Raw genomic sequence first — 19,325 nt, 5'->3', positions numbered from 1 at the left:
ACGGTAAGTGACTTTCGTACATCCCTACCAGTAGTTGCTTTCTTTTGGAAGGAGGTTATTATATGGATACATTTTGTACTGGAACTGTCTTTAACATTGGCTAATGTACATGCTCTTTTGAATTACTTATCTGCTTCATGGAAATTAACATATGGTCAATGTAAATGGATTCTCTGCACCTCTTTGACAGTTATAAAACTGATATTACAATACTGGAAAGATAAATGTTCACCTTCTTTACTGCATTGAATTGAGGACCTTATAGCACTTTTAATATTTGAACAGGTGGCATATAGATGCCACCATCAAATGGATACTTATTTGGATATCTGGTCTGCTTTTGTTGAAGCCTATGTATAATTGCTTCAAAGTTGTATTTTCGTGTGTGTGTGTGTGTGTGTGTGTGTGTGTGTGTATATATGCATGCATTTAATATATATTCAATGCTATGGATATATATATACAAATTCATGTATGTATATATATTAAAAAAAGGAATTAAAAAAAATAAAGAGAGAAGATTTCACAGGACATGGCCATGAGATCTTGTGGGACTTGGACAAGATCACGATCCAGATCCCCAGAGTAACAGAGGGCCAGCAGAGGCTGCTCTAGACAACTCTACTGGCCACTCTCTTGCTGTAGGAAATGCCACAGCAGGAGAGCGGCTGGCAGGGCTCTCTAGAGCATCTGCTGGAGGCAGCAGTAGGTTGTCCTGGCTGGGGCTCGGCTGGGGTGTGGAGCAGTACAATTTGCTGCTCCTCTGCATCATATGGGTGCCTCACCCTGCTTCATGGGTGGGCTGGCCCTGCCAGCAAGGGGCACTCAGATTCCAAGTCCCAGCATCCCTGGTGGACAAGTAATGCCAATGGCAGAAATGGACACAGATGCTGCTGTATTTCCATCAGGGATTCTGGGAGCTGGAGTGCCATCATCTCAGTCCCCTCTCAACAGGAGAGGCCAAAGGCCACTCCACTGTGTGCCTGGAATGCCTCCAGTACCACTGCCTTCCCCTTCCTGTGAACTCAGTAAGTGTGGTGGGCTCCTGAGGGAGCATGGGAAGGATGAGGGAGAGTACACTTTGGGCCCCCATGAATGTTTTTTGCCTGCCCACTTGGAGCACGTGCAGAATTTCAGTCATTTGCATACACACACTTGGAACGTGTGCAAAGCATCATGCCCCTTTCAGGGTGAACAATAGGTTGCATCCCTAAACTATTGTGTGAGGATCTTTGAATATTCTTGCTGTACCAATCACTCGATTTCACATGAGTAGTGTAGCTGGACATGGCTAGTTTCCCTAACTACTGGGCGATCCTTCCCCCCTGCTCCCCATACAGCACTGATGTTAGCCTAGTGACTAATACTTTGGTTGTAGGTAGTGCTCATTGGGATTTACAAACTTACTCCTGTCCAGGGTCTCTGGATGCCCACCCAGCCCCTGCCCCCACTCGCCAGTCCCTGGACCACGCTCGAGCCCCTCCCATGCTTGGCGAGCACCCCACACTCACCCCAGCAGCCTTGTCAAGCTCTGCAGTCACCATTTACAAATAAAATAAAATGGTAATCACAAAAATGTGCATGTTTTTGTAGGCGCAAAATGCACATTTTTGCGAATGAGCATATTCTCATGTGTGAAATGCACATTTTTGCAAAAGCATGCTAGTGTGTGTGTATGTGTGTGTTTGTGCATGTGAGAAAATGTGTCTTTCTTGGAAAATGTGCATTTTCTCATACATGAATATACGTATTCTCAAAAATGCTCATTTTTTGCTTGTGCACAAATATACGCATTTTTGCAATTGCCATTTTATTTCTCAAAAAATGGTGACCACAAAGCTCGACGAGGCCTCCGGGGTGAGTGCAGGCCATTTGCCAAGCACAGGCAGGGGGAGGGGCTCAATGAGCGGCACTCAGGGGTGTCCGCCGGATTCCCTGACTGAATCAGGTGCCCGCACTGTCCCTAAGCTCAGTCTGCACTAAGATCGTAGGCCAACAGGAGTTCAAAAAGTAGGAAAATTCACATTTGCTGAATTTATTTCTCAATCCATTCCCACTCCTGGTTCTCTGTTGCAAGGCAAAGCAAGCTGTCATTGTATAATAATGAAATGTGACAGAGTGAAAGAGGAGGAAGCAGTCACAAGAACATTTGGGCATCATTTTCCTAATCTTTGATTGGATTGGATTGGATTTTGTCCTCCTTTTTCCCATACCAGAAGAAATGAAAGCAGAACAAATTGGTATAGGGGGTTTCTATCCCAGCTGTTGATTTCTGTTTATTACTGCACGCAACTCAAAGGGAGGAACCTCAGGATCGTATTCTTCCATGGCTACACCTGGGCTAATAATGCAATATCAAACAAACATGGTTAAGAAAAATAGCTGACAAGTGCAATATCCTGATATTTTTAGGGATGGCAGAGAATTCCTCCACGGATCTCGGTGAGGCCGAATGCCAGTGCATTCGGCCCCGTGAATGCTGTGGCAGAATGGCCTGCCCCCCCCGCTCCGGATCCCCCCGGGACGAGACTTACCTGGGGTGGATCGTCCGGGTAGCAGCGGCTCCGGCGGCGGCTTCGGCAGTGGTGGCTGCAGCGGCTGGTCTTCCAACTGGCTGCCTCCGCCGCCATTTCCAGTCTTGTTAAAAAAAAAAAAAGACGTGATAGGCTACGTAAAGATTTACGTAGCCTATCATGGCTGGGTTTTTTAAAAACACACACGACGTGATAGGCTACGTAAATCTACGTAAATCTACGTAAATCACTACAGGGACCCAAATAAAAAAACAAGAACCGCGTACGCAAATGGTGGCGGCTATGGCCGCCACCATTTGCGTTCCTTATTTTGGGCTGTCTTAGTCTACGTAAATATTTACGTAGACTAAGATGGCAAAAATAAGGGGAACGCAAATAGCGTCGGCTACGCTATTTGCGTTCCCCTTATTTTCGCTGTCTTAGTCTATGTAAATATTTACGTAGATTAAGAATGCAAATGGCGGCGGCCATAGCTGCCGCCATTTGCATACACGGTTCCCCCCCCCCAGAGCCCTCCGCGGCCGGAAATCTGGCTGCGGATGGCTCTGGCCTGCCTGGGCCAGGCCGGCTGCTCCGTGGAGCTGCCGCGGAGCACAGCAAGCCGCAGAGGATTCTGGGGGGAGGAATGGAGCACCTCCCCCCCATCAAGGATTCCGGGGGGAGGGACGGAACGCCTCCCCCCACCATCAACATAATCCGCGAACAGGTAAGTGACTTTTGTACATCCCTAGATTTTTTTGGTGGCTTAATGTTTCACTCTCTCATCTTTTCCACATTAGGGGGCTGTGACTATCCCCATATAGAAAATGGAAGACTAGGTGGTATATATGAATGGCGGAGAACCCTCCACGTTAGAGGAAGGGTGGGAGAAACAGTTGACTTCAGATGTAATCCTGGTTTTCTACCAGAAACTAAACATAGAATGAGGAGTACGACTGTGTGCACCAACTTTGGCTGGGATCCAGAACCAAAATGCTTCAGTAAGTAAAGTTTCTCCTTACATTTCCCTCACTTTAAAGGAATCAGCATTATCAAATAAAACAAAATATGCAAGAAGGTTTTGTGTGTGTGGGGAGGGGAGTTGTAAAGAAGGCAAAAAAAGTAATACACAATAGGAGTAACTGATGTGGCCCATTGTGTGGGCTGCTACTTAACATTCAATTTACATTTTAGAAATTGTAAGAGTGAATGAGACAAATATGTTTTTGGAAACATGTATCATGAGGTATTACAAGCTAGGCTTCAGCAGTATGTGAACCGAGAACTACTGGAAGTACAAGCGGGGTTTCGAAGAGGCACAGGAACTAGAGATCAAATCGCCAACATTCGCTGGATCACGGAGAAAGCAAGAGAATCCCAGAAAAACGTCTATTTCTGCTTCATTGACTATGCTAAAGTCTTTGATTGTGTGGATCACAACAAACTGGCAAATTCTTAAAGAGATGGGAGTACCAGACCACCTTACCTGTCTCCTGAGAAACCTGTACGAGGGTCAAGGAGCAACAGTAAGAACCAGACATGGAACAACCGATTGGTTCAAAATTGGGAAAGGAGTACGACAAGGCTGCATATTGTCGCCCTGCTTATTTAACTTATATGCAGACTTAGGGATGTCAGAGAATTCCGCGACGGATATTGGTGAGGCCAAATGCCAGTGCATTTGGCCCCCCGAAAACCATCGCGGAACGAAGCCCCCTCCCCCCCAACCCATGAAAGGCACGCGGGACAAAGTGTCTGCTGCCCCACCCCACGAAAAGCGCGCGAACTGGAGCACTTACCTGCTCCAGTCCGTGCTGCTTTGCGAATGGCAGCCGTCCTGCGGCCACCATTCGCTTCTTCCTCTTCAGCCGTGATAGGCTACATAAGTATTTACGTAGCCTATCACGGCAAGGGGAAAAAAACCCCAGCGTACGCAAATGGCGGCTACCACCATTTGCGTACGCTGGGGTTTTCCCCCTGCCATGATAGGCTACGTTAATATTTCCGTAGCCTATCACGGCTCACTACAGGGATGCAAATGGGTTGGCTACAACAGCCGCCATTTGCATCCCTGCAGGGCTGCCCAGCGGCTGGATGTCTGGCTGCGGGCAGCTGGAGCCGGCTGGCGTCTCCACAGCTTGGCTGCAGAGAGGAGCCGGCCGGGCAGGATTTGCGGGGGAGGTATGGAGCACCTCCCCCCCATCGAGGATTCTGGGAGGAGGGACGGAGTGCCTCCCCCCACCTGCAGAGCCAGGTAAGCGGGGTTTCATACACCCCTATGCAGGGAACATCATGAGAAACGCCAGGTTGGATTAATCACAGGTCAGAATTAAGATTGCCGAGAGAATTATCAACAACCTCAGATATGCAGATGATCACCGTAGACAGTGACTGTAGCCAAGAATTTAAGAGACGCTTGCTCCTTGGGAGGAAAGTTATGGCAAACCTAGACAGCATAGTAAGAAGCAGAGACATCATCTTGCCGACAAAGGTTCATATAATCAAAGCTATGGTTTTCCCAGTAGTAACGTATAGGGATGTACAAAACACCTACCTGGCTCCGGTCCGGGCAATCCACGGTGGGGGGGTGGCGATCCGGTCCTCCCCCATGGAATCCTGCCCAGCTGGCTTCACTCCGCAGCCAAGCCGCGGAGGCACCGGCCAGCTCTGGCCACCCGCACCCGGACATCCGGCTGCTGGGCAGGCCTGCAGGGATGCAAATGGCAGCTGTCATAGCCCCCGCCATTTGCGTCCCTGTATTGAGCCGTGATAGGCTATGTAAATATTTCTGTAGCCTATCACGGCAGGGGGGAAAAAAACCAGTGTACGCAAATGTCGGTAGCCACCACCATTTGCGTACGCTGGGTTCCCCCCCCCCGCCATGATAGGCTACGTAAATACTTACGTAGCCTATTACAGCCTCCGCAGGGACGCGAATGGCATCCCTGCATTAGCCATGATAGGCTATATAAGTATTTACGTAGCCTATCACAGCTATGAAGACGTAGCAAATGGCAGCTGCAGGTCAGCCGCCATTCACAAAGCTGCGCGGACGGGAGCAGGTAAGTGCTCTGTTTCGCGTGCCTTTTGTGGGTTGGGGGGGTGGGTGATTCGTTCCACGACGGATTTCGGGGGTCCAAATGTACTGGCATTTGGCCTCACCAAGATCCGTCATGGAATTCTCTGACATCCCTAGTAACGTATGGCTGTGAGAGCTGGACTATAAGGAAGGCTGAGCACCAAAGAATTGATGCGTTCGAACTGTGGTGTTGGAGAAGACTCTTACGAGTCCCATGGACTGCAAGGAGGTCAAAGACAATCCTAAAGGAAATCAACTCTGACTACTCATTGGAAGGACAGATACTGAAGCTGAAGCTCAAATATTTTGGCCACCTAATGCGAAGAGAAAAGTCACTGGAAAAGAACCTGATGCTAGGAAAGATTGAAGGCAAAAGGAGGAGGGGATGGCAGAGGATGAGATGGCTAGATAGCATCACCGATGCAATGAATATGAACTTGAGCACACTCAGGGAGACAGTGCAGGACAGGAAGGCCTGGCGTGCTATGGTCCATGGGGTCACGAAGAGTCGGACACGACTGAACGACTGAACAACAACAAATCATAAGGTATTCTTAGAGAGCCAGGATTTGTTGTTGCTTCCTGCCAGATACTGTACCCTGTCTAAATTTACTGCCATGTTGTATTATTATTATTATTATTATTATTATTATTATTATTATTATTTTATTTAGGCACATTTATACCCCACCTTTTCCTCGAATGAGCCAAAGGCTGTATACATGATTACCCCCCTCCTTGCTTTATCCTCACAACAACCCTTTGAGACAGGTTAGGCTGAGAGTCAGAGACTGACCCAAAGTCACCCAGTGAGATGATGCTGAAGTGAGGACTAGAACCTGGATCTCCGGAGCCCCAGTCCAAAACTCTAACCACTACACCACACTGGTTCTACACTATGTGGAATGGCCTGGAGTAGGGGAAGACCATGGAGGGGGGGCTGTTCTTGTTTTGCCCTCTGCTATGCTTAGGGGATGGATCTTTTTTCACTTCCATAATGAAGCTAAAGTTCAAAGCATTTGTACAGCACTTTGTAGTCAGGGAATTGATGTGTGTCTGTGCATTTTTCCTTGGCTAGAGTGAGTGCCACTCCTGTGGCAATTTTTGGTTTGGTATAGGGATGTCTGAGAATTCCGCGACGGATCTAGGTGAGGCTGAATGCCAGTGCATTTGGTCCCCCGAAAACTGTCGTGGAACGAAGCCTCGGCCCCCCCAACCCATGGAAGGTGCGCGGGACGAAGTGCCCACCGCCCCCACCCCACGAAAGGCACGCGAAACGGAGCACTTACCTGCTCCCGTCCGCGCTGCTGTGTGAATGGCGGCCGTCCTGCAGCCGCCATTTGCTTCTTCCTCTTCAGCCGTGATAGGCTACGTAAATACTTACATATTTGCGCCATCTGCGTCCCTGTGGAGGCCATGATAGGCTAAAAGTATTTACGTAGCCTATCATGGCAAGGGGAAAAAAAGCCCCAGCCTACGCAATTGGCGGCGGCTACCGCCATTTGCATACGCTGGGGTTTTCCCCCTGCTGTGATAGGCTATGTAAATATTTACGTAGCCTATCATGGTTCACTACAGGGACCCAAATGACAGGGCTACAACAGCCACCATTTGCATCCCTGCAGGGCTGCCCAGCGGCCGGATGTCCAGGTGCGGGCGGCCAGAGGTGGCTGGCAGCTCTGTGGCTTGGCCGCGGAGCGGAGCTGGCTGGCCAGGATTCCAGGGGGAGGCACAGAGCACCTCCCCCCCATCGAGAATTCTGGGGGGAGGGACGGAGCGCCTCCCCCCACCTGTGGAACCTGGCAGAGCCAGGTAAGCAAGGTTTCGTACACCCCTAGTTGGTGTGAATTCTATGAATTCGGTTTGCATTATGGGTGCCAAAACTATTCTGCCACTTCAGGAAATAAAGTATTCCTGCAGAATCGAGAGAGGAGAGGCAGCCCTGGGAAAAAGGAAAAGAAGACTACCTCTTGTTAGGGTTTTCTGTAGTTTAATAACGCAAGAGAGAAGCCAGGGGTCCAACAGTGATCAGCCAGAAACGTCTGGAATGCCCATGAGCAGGTCATGAAAACAGAGTTCTTCCTTTATGTTTATTTGATATTCAGGAGTATTATTTCTCTGAACATTAATACACCATATAGGTCTCAGTGCCAACAGTCAGTCCTTCTTTAAAGCCATCTAAGCTAGGGGCTGTCACCGTATCTTGTGATAATTCATAAATGAATTCTGTAAATCAGGATATATCTGAAGTTGCGAGACAGAAATTTGTCACAACAAACATCGTTTTACACCAAGAGCTTTTCTAGATGAGGTTTTTACTGAATGCTCACCATTCCTCACTTATGGTTGTTCCTGGGTACTTTAGACCCTCAAATTTTGCTCCTGCATTTAAAAAGCATGCTCACTTTGAGAGGGGGGTCTCGTAACTTTTCAGCATCACAAAACAAAATGCAAGTCTCCACTAGCGTAGTTGTGTTACTTTGCTATGCCGCAGTGTCACCTAGAGGTTATGTATGGAAAGGTAGGAAAGGAAAAGCTAATTTTTTTAGATCGAATCTTCATACTGCAATGAATCCAGAAGAAGAAACAGTGGGTTAAACAGCCTCATCGAGAAAAGCTCCAAGGCTGGCGAATCATTTTCCTTTTGAGGACCGCATCCTTTGGGACTAATTTGTCAGGGCCTCATCACCACTGTTGCTGGGCAGAACCAAAGCTGGCGGTGGGCAGGGCCGGAGCCAAAAGTTGTCCTCCAGTCTTTCTGCCCCTCCCATTTTTTTAATTCCTTGCCACCCACAGGAAATTAGGGTGAACGGTTAATGAAATGCCCTCCCCCTTTACATTTACATGCAGTTCGATCCAAAGTGGGGGACAGAATGTTCGTGGCAGGTGATTTGACACTTCAAGAGCAAAGTGGCTCATATTGCTCACTGAGTCACTTTTCTGAATGTGGGGGTGATTTATTTTTCCATCTTTTCTCTGGGAGATCTTTGTTTTAAAAAAATTCCCTTCCCATTAAAAGCAATGAGAGGAAAATGTCTCTAATAGTATGATGAGATCATAGGTTGGAGGACTGATCAAGGGAGAAAGGGGCTTTGGATCCAACAGCTCCATTTTGAGGATGATGACTCACCTCCCCCCGCCCCATAACTGTCCTTCAGATAGTTCTGGGGACAGGGGAAAGCTTACCATTCTCACCCAGTGGGTTCTTCCCTTACCCTCTTTTGGCCCTCTTTTTTCTTTTTCTTTTTAAGAACACTTTTTCTTTTTAAACAAATAAAGCTACTGGTTTTGGCAGTTTAGAAACAGCAATGGAACTAAGGATGGAAGAACCAGGAATGCTTGAGCTCACTGAAATTCTCCGAACTTTACTCCAAAGCTCGGTTCAGCTTACTCCTGTTCTCATTTGCAATCTGGTTGGGTTTTTTGTTTTGGTTCATTTGAATGGGAAAAGTACACATTTTTCAAAAGTGCATACTTTCCTGCCATTGACTGAAGCATAAAAATGCAAATTGGTAAAAATGCACCACTTTAAAAATGTGGCTGGGGGAGAGAATTGGCAACCTGGCAGATACTGCAACCCACCATGGCTTAAATGAGCTAGGATGGGCTGCATGGATTGTATGAATCAGGTCAACGTAGAAGTGGATTGATGGATCATAGTGTGTAAGCTCACCGCACATTGCTGAACTTGTGCTGGTCATGCCCTGTGCAAGCTACGCATTCAGTAGCTTTATGACGGTACCCTGAACATGTATAATACATGTGTAGAAGGCCTTCATGAAAGGGGGTTTCTTGATTGGCCCAGAACTGCCTTTTGTGTGGAGGCCACCTATGCACATACATCTGTACATAAGTAGTGTCCCTTCACATAGCCATTGAATACATGATTGGCAGATGTGTTAGCAGGGGCAAGGCAACACAGCCTGACTGTACCCCTGTTCAGGCTTTCTGTACCTGAATATGACAATGCACGAGGAGAGGAAGTGCACTGCTCTAGGCCTGTCCCACTCCTTCATCGCATTCCATAACCACAGAAGGTGACTGTCTGAAAGGATAACTTTTTCTATCTGTGGAGGATCTCCATGGGGACTCTCCTCTTCAGACAGTTGCCCTCCATATGTAGAGGGTGATGAAAAGCGAGGCCGGGACACTCCCTCTCCTCACATGTTGTCCTGCTCAGGTACAGAATGCCTGAATTGGGCTTATGTGACTCCCTCATGCATTCTTTCAGTGGGAGAGGGGATTCGGGTGAAACCTCCCCTTAGGAAATGGAATGGTGGGGGGGGGAGTGTGAAAGACAAGAGGGAACACTAGGGGATACAGAGAGAAAATATGGAGTTAAGGAGAGCTATGGAGTGGGGGAAAACAAAAGAGAGAGGGAGGGTAGGATGATAAAGGGGCCAGAGACATCTGTGAGGCTCTGAAATAGCTCTCTCTCTCTCTCTCTCTCTCCCCCCCTCCCTCCCTCCCTCCCTCCCTCCCTGTGTTTGTGTGTGTGTGTGTGTGTGTGTGTGTGTCTACCAGATTTTAAAATCACTTCATGGTCAGTCTCTAGCAAATGAAAACGTATTAAATTTGTCAACCATTTAAAAATTGTTAAAAGAATAATGTTAAAAGGATAAAATGGAGAGGAGGAGGACTGTGTAAGGCACCTTGGGTTCTTTGTAAGTGAAAAAAAGGTGGGATATAAATGTAATAATAATATGTATCAATAGCAAGCAATAGCAAGCAATAAGAACACTTTTTTGTAGTTAATGCTGCAGTGCAGCTGACCTGGGTTGTTAAAAATGTAAAAGTAGCCCTCAGTCAAATGTGAATTATGCACCTCTGTTCTTACATTACATTCCTGGAACTCAGTACATTAGACATGTTTCTTAAAGATAGATAGATAGATAGATAGATAGATAGATAGATAGATAGATAGATAGATAGATAGATGATAGAATCAGATCTGAGTCCTCACAAGATTGGGGACATGGTTGAAATTTTATTATTCTGTCCTGTATTGCTGCTAACGGAGCATCTGTGCATTGCACAACTTTTGTCCAGTCCTGACATGGTGTTACTCTGTGCTGAGTTCACCTGCCTCAGCCATCCTCCTCATCCTGCTGCTATTTTGCTCCTATTACAAAAAAAGAAGCACATGTGATTTGTTGCATCAAGTTGCAAGACTTCCTTCGCCGTTTTTCCCCCTAACAACATTCTAGTCGGCAAATATTTTCATTCCACATTTCTTTTTTAAATTTCAAAAGGACATGTACAAAAAGCTTTAAAACATATCACTTCTAATACACCGCCTATAGTAAGAATATGCTTATAATCACCATAACATGCTTCCATGCATTAAGCAATATGGTTATTTGTCTTGCTTTTAGAAACATGTGATCATCGTATTCAGTTGCCCCATGGTAGATTAATTTACAATTTTTGGAAACGTAACTTCATAGAGGGTGACGAAGCTTCATATTCGTGTGATGAGGGATACTCTCCTGTATATCAGCAAGCGAAGGCCAGGTGCACAAACGGTGGCTGGTCACCCATTCCAGTTTGTGCCCCTGTAGGTAAGTTGTTGTTGTTGTTGTTTTAATGTCATCTTACCTGTCAGTGTGCAGTCTGAGAAACTAAGTGTTGTCTTCCCTGTTCTGCTGTAATTTTTGGAAGTTGGGGCATCTCCCAGCTAAAGGAGAGTTTAACTAAGTATATATACATGAGTGGAAAGCCATGATGATTTGCAAGGAGGGGTCACAGGGGAGGTCCCTGCAGCACCCACCACCTCTACGACATCCTCTTCACATGAGAATGCAATCACTAACATACTGGGGAGTGGGGAGAGCAAGGGGCACATGCATGCATGCACGCGCGCACACACACACGCACACATGGGCAGACACGTGTGTAGATATAGCTGAGCTTGGGAGCCAGCACAGCTCCCTCCTTGCTGTTCCAGTTGCTGCTACCCGGCACTAGCCCAGAGGAGGAAGGTAGAGAGGAGGAGTGGGCTGCCCTTTCTCAAGAGCTTGGTGCCAGTGTGAAACACCAGTTTTCATAATCCTCCCTCACTCCACTGTTCTGGTTGATACTAACAGCAACCTAAACAAGAAGGGAGAAGGAGGATTATGGAGGAGCCTGCTTCTTTTTACCCAGCTTCTGGGTAGTGCTTCTTTTGACCTAGCTTCATGGGTAGCGCTGCTCTCCATCCCTTCCTCTCTGCTCATTGCTGTTCAGGCTGCCACCACTTCTGGCCCAAACCAAACCATAGAGGGAAGGGGAAGCTGTGGAGGGTGGTGCTTCTCTGGAAGCTGAGCTGGGGAAGAAGTGACATCCTCCATAACCTCCAGCCTCCAATCTGCCCCACGCTTGCAGCAGAAGCAAATCGAATGGTGACGGGGAAGGGGAGGTTACAGAAGATGGCAGTTCTGCTGTTCCATATTTTTGGGGAAGTTCTATTTAACTTCCACATTCAACAAACTTGGCACTGCAGAGAGCTCTTTATAACACTGCGAGCTTTGTTGTTTAACGGCCTTTACTGGCTGCCCAGAGCACAGCTAACTTTAACCCACAAATTGTTAGGCATTTTGACAAGGGAAGGTGGTGGCCACCTGATCCCTTTCCTGTCTATTTGGCCTCTCTCATTTTTTTAACAGACCTTGGCTGGCATATTTGTGCTGGGATAGTCCTGGACATATTAGGTTAGTGCCTGTCTATCACTAATAGCTGTTTGGATTAGAGAGGAGTGGGTTGATTCCCCTCCAAGAGTCTCTACTCTTAGCAGAGATTTTCAAATACCCTACAAGTGCAGAATTATATGCACCAAAGTTGACAAATCTAGCCATGGGTGAATCGGTCTATGTCCAGACTATGTCATATGTGTATATGTTCACCCATACATGCATTGAGTCCCATTTCATCATTAATCTCTTCAGTATATCTTTTTAAATCAGCATGAAAATTCCCATTTAAATGTGCACTTAAATACAAATTTTCAATGTATTTTCTACTAAAATATGCATTTTAAAATGTATTTTAATTAGAGGTGTCCACCATCCACAAGATTTCACCCAGACCCCAATTCAGCACTGTTGAAAATGGCACAGTTCTGGTCAGACTGACTGGGAGGCCATCTGCTTTGACTCGGGGACTGAAACCGAATCAAGATTTGGAAATGCGAGGAGCCGTGCCTCCCATGGGAAATTAAAAAATGGCTGTAACATTTTTTCTGTCTCTCAGATATGAATGAAATGTGCAAACATCGTAGCCCATTAGCGGGGGGGGGGGAATTACACCTGCCAATTTTCTGAAAAATATACATACATTTGAAAACTGTTGCTTCTGATAATGTCAGTGATAGTTATATGCACACTGGCTCTATTCAGAGGCACATTGGCATTCTGTCACCCTTGACTGGAACTCTGAAAAGCCCTAGCATAGCCTAATGCCTGCTAACAAATGAATAAGGAATATTTATTATGAAGGGCCAGTGAAGGCATAATTTGGAAAAAGCTTTTACTTCTTTGCATCATCTCCCCATTTAGATACAAACTGCAGAGAGCCCCCTACAGTTGCCAACGCTGATATTCTGGCAGGTAGAAGAGAATCATATCTGCCTATCCACCAAGTGCATTACTGATGCCATGAAGGTTTTGAAATGTCTGGATCGGCTACTGTAACATGTGCAAACAAGAAGTGGTCAGAACCACCAAGGTGTGAAGGTAGGGATTTGTATCTCAAAGGATGAATTCCAGATCTTCTTGTGAGGGCCAAAAGAGAGCCTGGAGAACACAAAAAGAGAAGCTATGAGCTGGTTAGGGAAGACCGCAAGATCTGGATAGGGATGGGGGAGAATTTCTCCCCGAAACTTCGGGGGGCAGAGTGCCAACGCATTCGGTCCTCCGAAGGTTGTTCGGGGAGACATTCTCCACCCCCCGCCCCCCCTGGGATGGGACTTAGCTTTCACGAATGTCCCTCCCGGCGGCGGGTCCCGGCGGCGGTTCGGCAGGTCTTCGTCAGGGGCGGGGGCGGCAGCCGGTCTTTCGACTGGCTGCTGCCGCCGCCATTACAAGAAAAGTAAAAAGAAAACAACGCCCCTGTGATAGCCTACATAATGATTAACGTAGCCTATCACGGCTAGATTTGCAAAGTCAGCTGTGATAGGCTACGTTAATCGTCACATAGCCTATCACGGGTGACTTAAAAAAAAAAAAGCGCGTACGGCTAATGGCGGCCCCCATAGGGAGCTGCCATTCACGTTCCTTATTTGGTCCCTGTAGTCTACGTAAAGATTTACGTAGACTACGGGAAAAATAAGGACAACGCAAATAGCGTTGCCCTTATTTTCGCCGTAGGCTACGTAAATCTTTACGTAGACTACAGGGACCAAATAAGGAACGCGAATGGCGGCTCCCTATGGGGGCCGCCATTTGCATACGCACTTTTATTTTTTTCCCAAAGTCACCCGTGATAGGCTACGTGGTGATTAACGTAGCCTATCACGGCTGACTTTGCAAATCTAGCCATGATAGGCTACGTTGTTAACAGGGATGGCGGAGAATTTCTCCCCGAAACTTCAGGGGGCCGAGCGCCAACGTGTTCGGCCCCCCGAACAAGTTTCGGGGAGAAATCCTCCGCCCCCCCGCCCCCCGCCCCCCCCCCGGGACGGGACTTACCTTCCCTGAATGTCCCTCCCGGCGGCGGGTCCGGCTGGCGGTTCGTCCGGTGTTCGAGCGGGGCGGGAGCGGCAGCTGGTCTTTCGACCGGCTGCCGCCCCCGCCATTGCAATGAAAGAAAAAAAAAAAAGTCCCCTGATAGGCTACGTGACGATTCACGTAGCCTATCACGGCAAGATTTGCAAAGTCAGCCATGATAGGCTACGTGAATCGTCACGTAGCCTATCACGGGTGACTTTAAAAAAAAAAAAGTGTGTACGGATAATGGCGGCCCCCATAGGGAGCCGCCATTCCCCTTCCTTATTTGGTCGCTGTAGTCTACGTCAATGTTTACATAGACTACGGCGAAAATAAGGGCAACACTATTTGCGTTGCCCTTATTTTCGCCGTAGTCTACGTAAACATTGACGTAGACTACAGCAACTAAATAAGGAACGCAAATGGCGGCTCCCTATGGGGGCCGCCATTCGCGTACGCGCTTTTTTTTTTCAAGTCACCCGTCATAGCCTACGTGACGATTCACGTAGCCTATCACGGCTGACTTTCCAGATCTAGCCGTGATAGGCTACGTGAATCGTCACGTAGCCTATCAGGGGACGTTTTTTTGTTTTTTTTTTTACTTTCGTGTTCGCGGCCGGGCGAGGCGGGAAGCCTCCTCCCCGGCCTGAATTTCGGCTGGGCGAGGCGGGAAGCCTCCCGCCCCGGCCTGAATTTCGGCCAGGCGAGGCAGGAAGCCTCCCCCCCCGGCCTGAACTTCACGGGGGGAGCAGCGAAGCGCTCCCCCCCACCGCGAAAAAGCTGCGAGAAAAGGTAAGTGACTTTCGTTCACCCCTAGTTGTTAATCACGTTAATCACAGGGGTGTTTTTTTTTCTTTTGAAGTTCGCGGCCAGGGAGACGGGGCGCTTCTCCCCAGCCTGAATTTCGGCCGGGCGAGGAGGGAAGCCTCCCCCCCCCAGCCTGAACTTCGGGGGGAGCAGTGAAGTGCCTCCCCCCCACCGCGAAGCAAGCTGCGAGACCAGGTAAGTGACTTTCGTGCATCCCTAGATCTGGATTCCTGCATAAAGACCTTCTTGGCCAATTGTATACAGCTGCAAAGATATGTATAGCTAGTAACTGGTAGTCTCCAAAGCAACCAACTAAGGAGCAGTGGATTAATAAAATTTGAGAGACTATGAGCATGTATAAACTTACTCAGCAAGTGCAGCGAGCAAGGAATCCTAATGTGAAGAATGATATTATGACACCATGGTTTCCATTCATTTCCTTTGCTGAGGCAGTTCAAACTTTTGATAAAGTTCCAACAAAATAGTCACCTATATTTTTTTCTGATTACTGTGCACAGACACACAAATTGGCATACACCTGCGCATACTCCTTTCATGTTGTAGAACTTGCATTTTCACTTTCATTAGAAATTTAACTCCTACTTAGATTTATAATTAGTGAATCCCTTTCTTTCTTTAGTCATGGTGATGTATATCGTGCACATTATATTATGCATATTCTTCTTCTTTTTGGTGCCTTTATTTTGTTAACCTTGTTTTAAAATAAAATAAAATAAAATTTCATGATTAAAAAGGAAGACTGACAGAAGCAGTTCAAGATTTTATTGCAGTCTTCAGTCACATGGACACGTTAAACCACTTGGAAACATTAAACCACATGGACACATTAGAATTAATAAAAATAATCAATGCATTTTAGAAACAAAACCAATTAGCCCTAGAGTCCCCATAGAATGAATGCCGAATTTCAGGAGTGTAAGTGTGATTGTCTTGGCACTGTGGCGCTAATGTGCATGCGCACTTATGCACACACCCCTCCTTTATTATTATAATGAAGAATGAGAACTATCTAGCTTGAGAGGAACCCATCTCGTGTGTTCCTGTCCTGTGTGAGTCACTGTTCTAGGAGTGCCTCCTCTGAGGGTAGACAGTTCTGTGTCTCTGCATTGGGAAGGCTTACCTGTTAACACTTTGCACCTGGTGCAAATACATGGCTGAGACACGCACTTCCAGCACGGGCAAGGAAAGATCATCCATCATGCAGAAATGCATTGGGCTAGGGATGTCAGAGAATTCCGCCATGGATCTTGGTGAGGCCGAATGCCAGTGCATTCGGCCCTCCGAAATCCATGGCAGAACGAAGCCCCGGCCCCCCCAACCCATGAAAGGCGCATGGGACGGAGCCCCCAAACCCCAAAAGGCGCGTGAAATGGAGCACTTACCTGCTGCCGTTTGCGCTGATTTGCGAATGGTGGCCGCTCTGCGGCCGCCATTCGCATCTTCATCATAGCCGTGATAGGCTACGTAAATACTTACATAGCCTATCATGGCAAGGTTAAAACTAAATAAAACAAACTGTGTACACAAATGGCGGTGGCTACGGTGGCCGCCATTTGCGTTCCCTTTTTTTCGCAGTTTTAGCTTACGTAAATATTTAAAATAAGCTTAGGGATGTCAGAGAATTCCGCCACGGATCTCAGTGAGGCTGAATGCCAGTGCATTCAGCCCCCTGAAATCTGTGGTGGAACGGCCTGCCATCCCCCCACCCCCCACCCCCCCATGGCTCCTCCCTGGGACGAGACTTACCTGGGGCAGATGTTCTAGGCAGCGGTGGCTCCAGCGGCGGCTTCGGCGGCTGGTCTTCCGACCGGCTGCTGCCACCGCCATTTGCAGTCTGGTCGTTTGGGCTTTTTTTTTCTTACAGAGACGTGATAGGCTACATAAAGACTTACGTAGCCTATCACATCCCAGTTAAAACCCCCCACAAAACACGTATGCAAATGGTGGCAGCTACGGCCGCCGCCATTTGCGTACCTTATTTTTCACCGTCTTAGTCTACGTAAATATTTACGTAGACTATGACGGCGAAAATAAAGGGGAACGCAAATGGCGTAGTGGGCGCTATTTTGTCCCTTTTTGATTCGCCATTTTAGCCTACGTAAATATTTAGGTAGGCTAAAACGCCGAATCAAAAAGGGACGCAAATAGCGCCCACTACGCTATTTGTGTTCCCCTTTATTTTTGCTGTAATAGTCTATGTAAATATTTATGTAGACTAAGATGGCGGAAAATAAGGAATGCAAATGGCAGCGGCTGTAGCCACCACCATTTGTGTACGCCTTTTTTTTTTACCCAGCAGCCACCGCAGCCTGAAATCCAGCTGTGGGCGGCCCTGGCCTGGCCAGCTGCTCCACGGAGCCGCCGCGGAGCAGAGCTGGCCGTCAAGGATTCCATGGGGGAGGACCGGATCGACTCCCCCCCATTGAGAACTCCAGGGGGAGGGACAAAGCGCCTCCCCCCCTCCAGCGGATGCCGTCACTGGAGCAAGGTAAGGGATTCGTACATCCCTACATAAGCTATGACGGCGAAAAAAAAGGGAACGCAAATGGCATAATGGGTGCTATTTGCGTTCCTTTGTTTTTCGCCGTAATAGCCTACGTAAATATTTACGTAGGCTAGAATGGCAAAAAATAAAAGAACGGAAATAGCGCCCACTACGCTATTTGTGTTCCCCTTTTTTCCTGCCATCATAGCTTACGTCAATATTTACGTAAGCTAAAACTGCGAAAAAAAGGGAACGCAAATGGTGGCCGCCGTAACCGCCACCATTTGCGTACGCGGGGTGTTGTTGTTGCTTTTTACCTTGCTGTGATAGGCTACATAAATATTTACATAGCCTATCACGGTGAAATACAGGGACGCAAACGGCGGCGGCTATGGCAGCTGCCATTTGCATCCCTGCTGCCCAGCGGCCAGATGTCTGGCTGCGGGTGGAGCTGGCCAGCGGCTCCGCGGAATCCCCTCGGAGCGGAGCCGGCCATCGAGGATTCCTGGGGGGAGAGACGGAGCACCTTCCTCCTGTCGAGGATTCCGGGGGGAGGGATGGAGCACCTCCCCCCCACTGCGAAAGATTCCACGAAACAGTAAGTGACTTCCATACATCCCTACATTGGGCAGCCACTTCTATGTAGGTGTATGTGTGGGGGGGTGAGCTATTTGGGGCACACAGAAGGCTTTAATTGTAAATAAATGTATTTCCTGCCATATGCAAGCAGTTATCTTGCACGATGATATTGTGCCAAAAGACTCCGTTTGGGAATCACAGTTACAGATCACAATTGATTATGCAGATTTACCTAGAATTCTGTGAAATTACATAATGTGAAATCTCACTGACATTCTCCTAAGTGGAGGTGCATAGGACGGCAGTCTTGGTCAGGAGCCTCTACCTTGAAAGAGGGTGAGCCACTTTCCCCAACTTGGACAGCATGCTCTCTCATGACCATCTTTTCCCAGTTCTCAAAATGTTGTAATAATAAATGAGTAGGCATTACTTTTGGAACACCCAGTGCATTTTCAGGGCCTCTTTCAAGGACTGTTTTATCTACTATTCCAGATTCAACATGTCCTCCTCCACCTCAAGTTCCTAATGGTTTGATTTGGGGTCGAAGAAAGGAAAGGTATTTGCCTCATGAGAAGGTGCGCTATCGTTGTTTCCGACAATACAGTCTTCTTGGACCTTATATAGTAACTTGTTTGAACAAACAATGGACAGAAGCACCAACATGCATAGGTATTTGTTCACACTTAAATATCCTAAAAGTGCAGTTAAAGTTGGAAATTAAACTCTTTTCTTTTCTTTTTTCTTTTCTCTTCTTCTTCTTCTTCTTCTTCTTCTTCTTCTTCTTCTTCTTCTTCTTCTTCTTCTTCTTTTCTCTCTCTCTCTCTCTCTCCCTCTCTCTTTCTCTCTCTCTGTAGCTTCTTGCATGTCCTTCTAGAAAGCAATAATCTTGATTTTTGGTAGTTGGCTAAACTATTCTATCTTCAGAGCTGAGACTCTGCTAGGTAGTGAGCATTATCCAATGAGGTCATTGTGCAAGCACTCCCTCCCACTACGGGTGTGTGAATCAGCCAAACCTGAGCTCATTGTAGTTCTCTGAATTCCATTTCACAGCTTGTTCTGACCCAAGTCCATATCAGATTGCGAGCTTTGTTTTCTTAACTTTTGCATGAAAATCAGTGTGTATCTTCATGCATGTTTTTCCAAACGTATGCATCAGTTGT

The 19,325-nt window shown here is 47.3% G+C and overlaps 1 protein-coding gene across 1 annotated transcript in view; it reads left to right on the top strand.

Moving 5' to 3' along the window:
- LOC146347836 (complement factor H-like) overlaps positions 1–13,301 on the top strand; it is a 48,804-nt gene extending 35,503 nt beyond the window's left edge. The window contains exons 7-9 of the mRNA XM_084851482.1: positions 3,314–3,514; positions 10,968–11,153; positions 13,125–13,301. Of these exons, the coding sequence (XP_084707608.1) occupies positions 3,314–3,514; positions 10,968–11,153; positions 13,125–13,219 (482 nt within the window). The 3' untranslated portion in view covers positions 13,220–13,301. The remainder of the gene's footprint in view (positions 1–3,313; positions 3,515–10,967; positions 11,154–13,124) is intronic.
- Positions 13,302–19,325: the final 6,024 nt, after the last annotated feature.

The sequence above is a fragment of the Heloderma suspectum genome, chromosome 4 (genome assembly GCF_057233095.1).
Source record: "Heloderma suspectum isolate Gila_16-S chromosome 4, 16-S_ref, whole genome shotgun sequence".
NCBI lineage: Eukaryota > Metazoa > Chordata > Lepidosauria > Squamata > Helodermatidae > Heloderma > Heloderma suspectum.
This window is presented reverse-complemented; position numbering and strand designations above follow the sequence as displayed.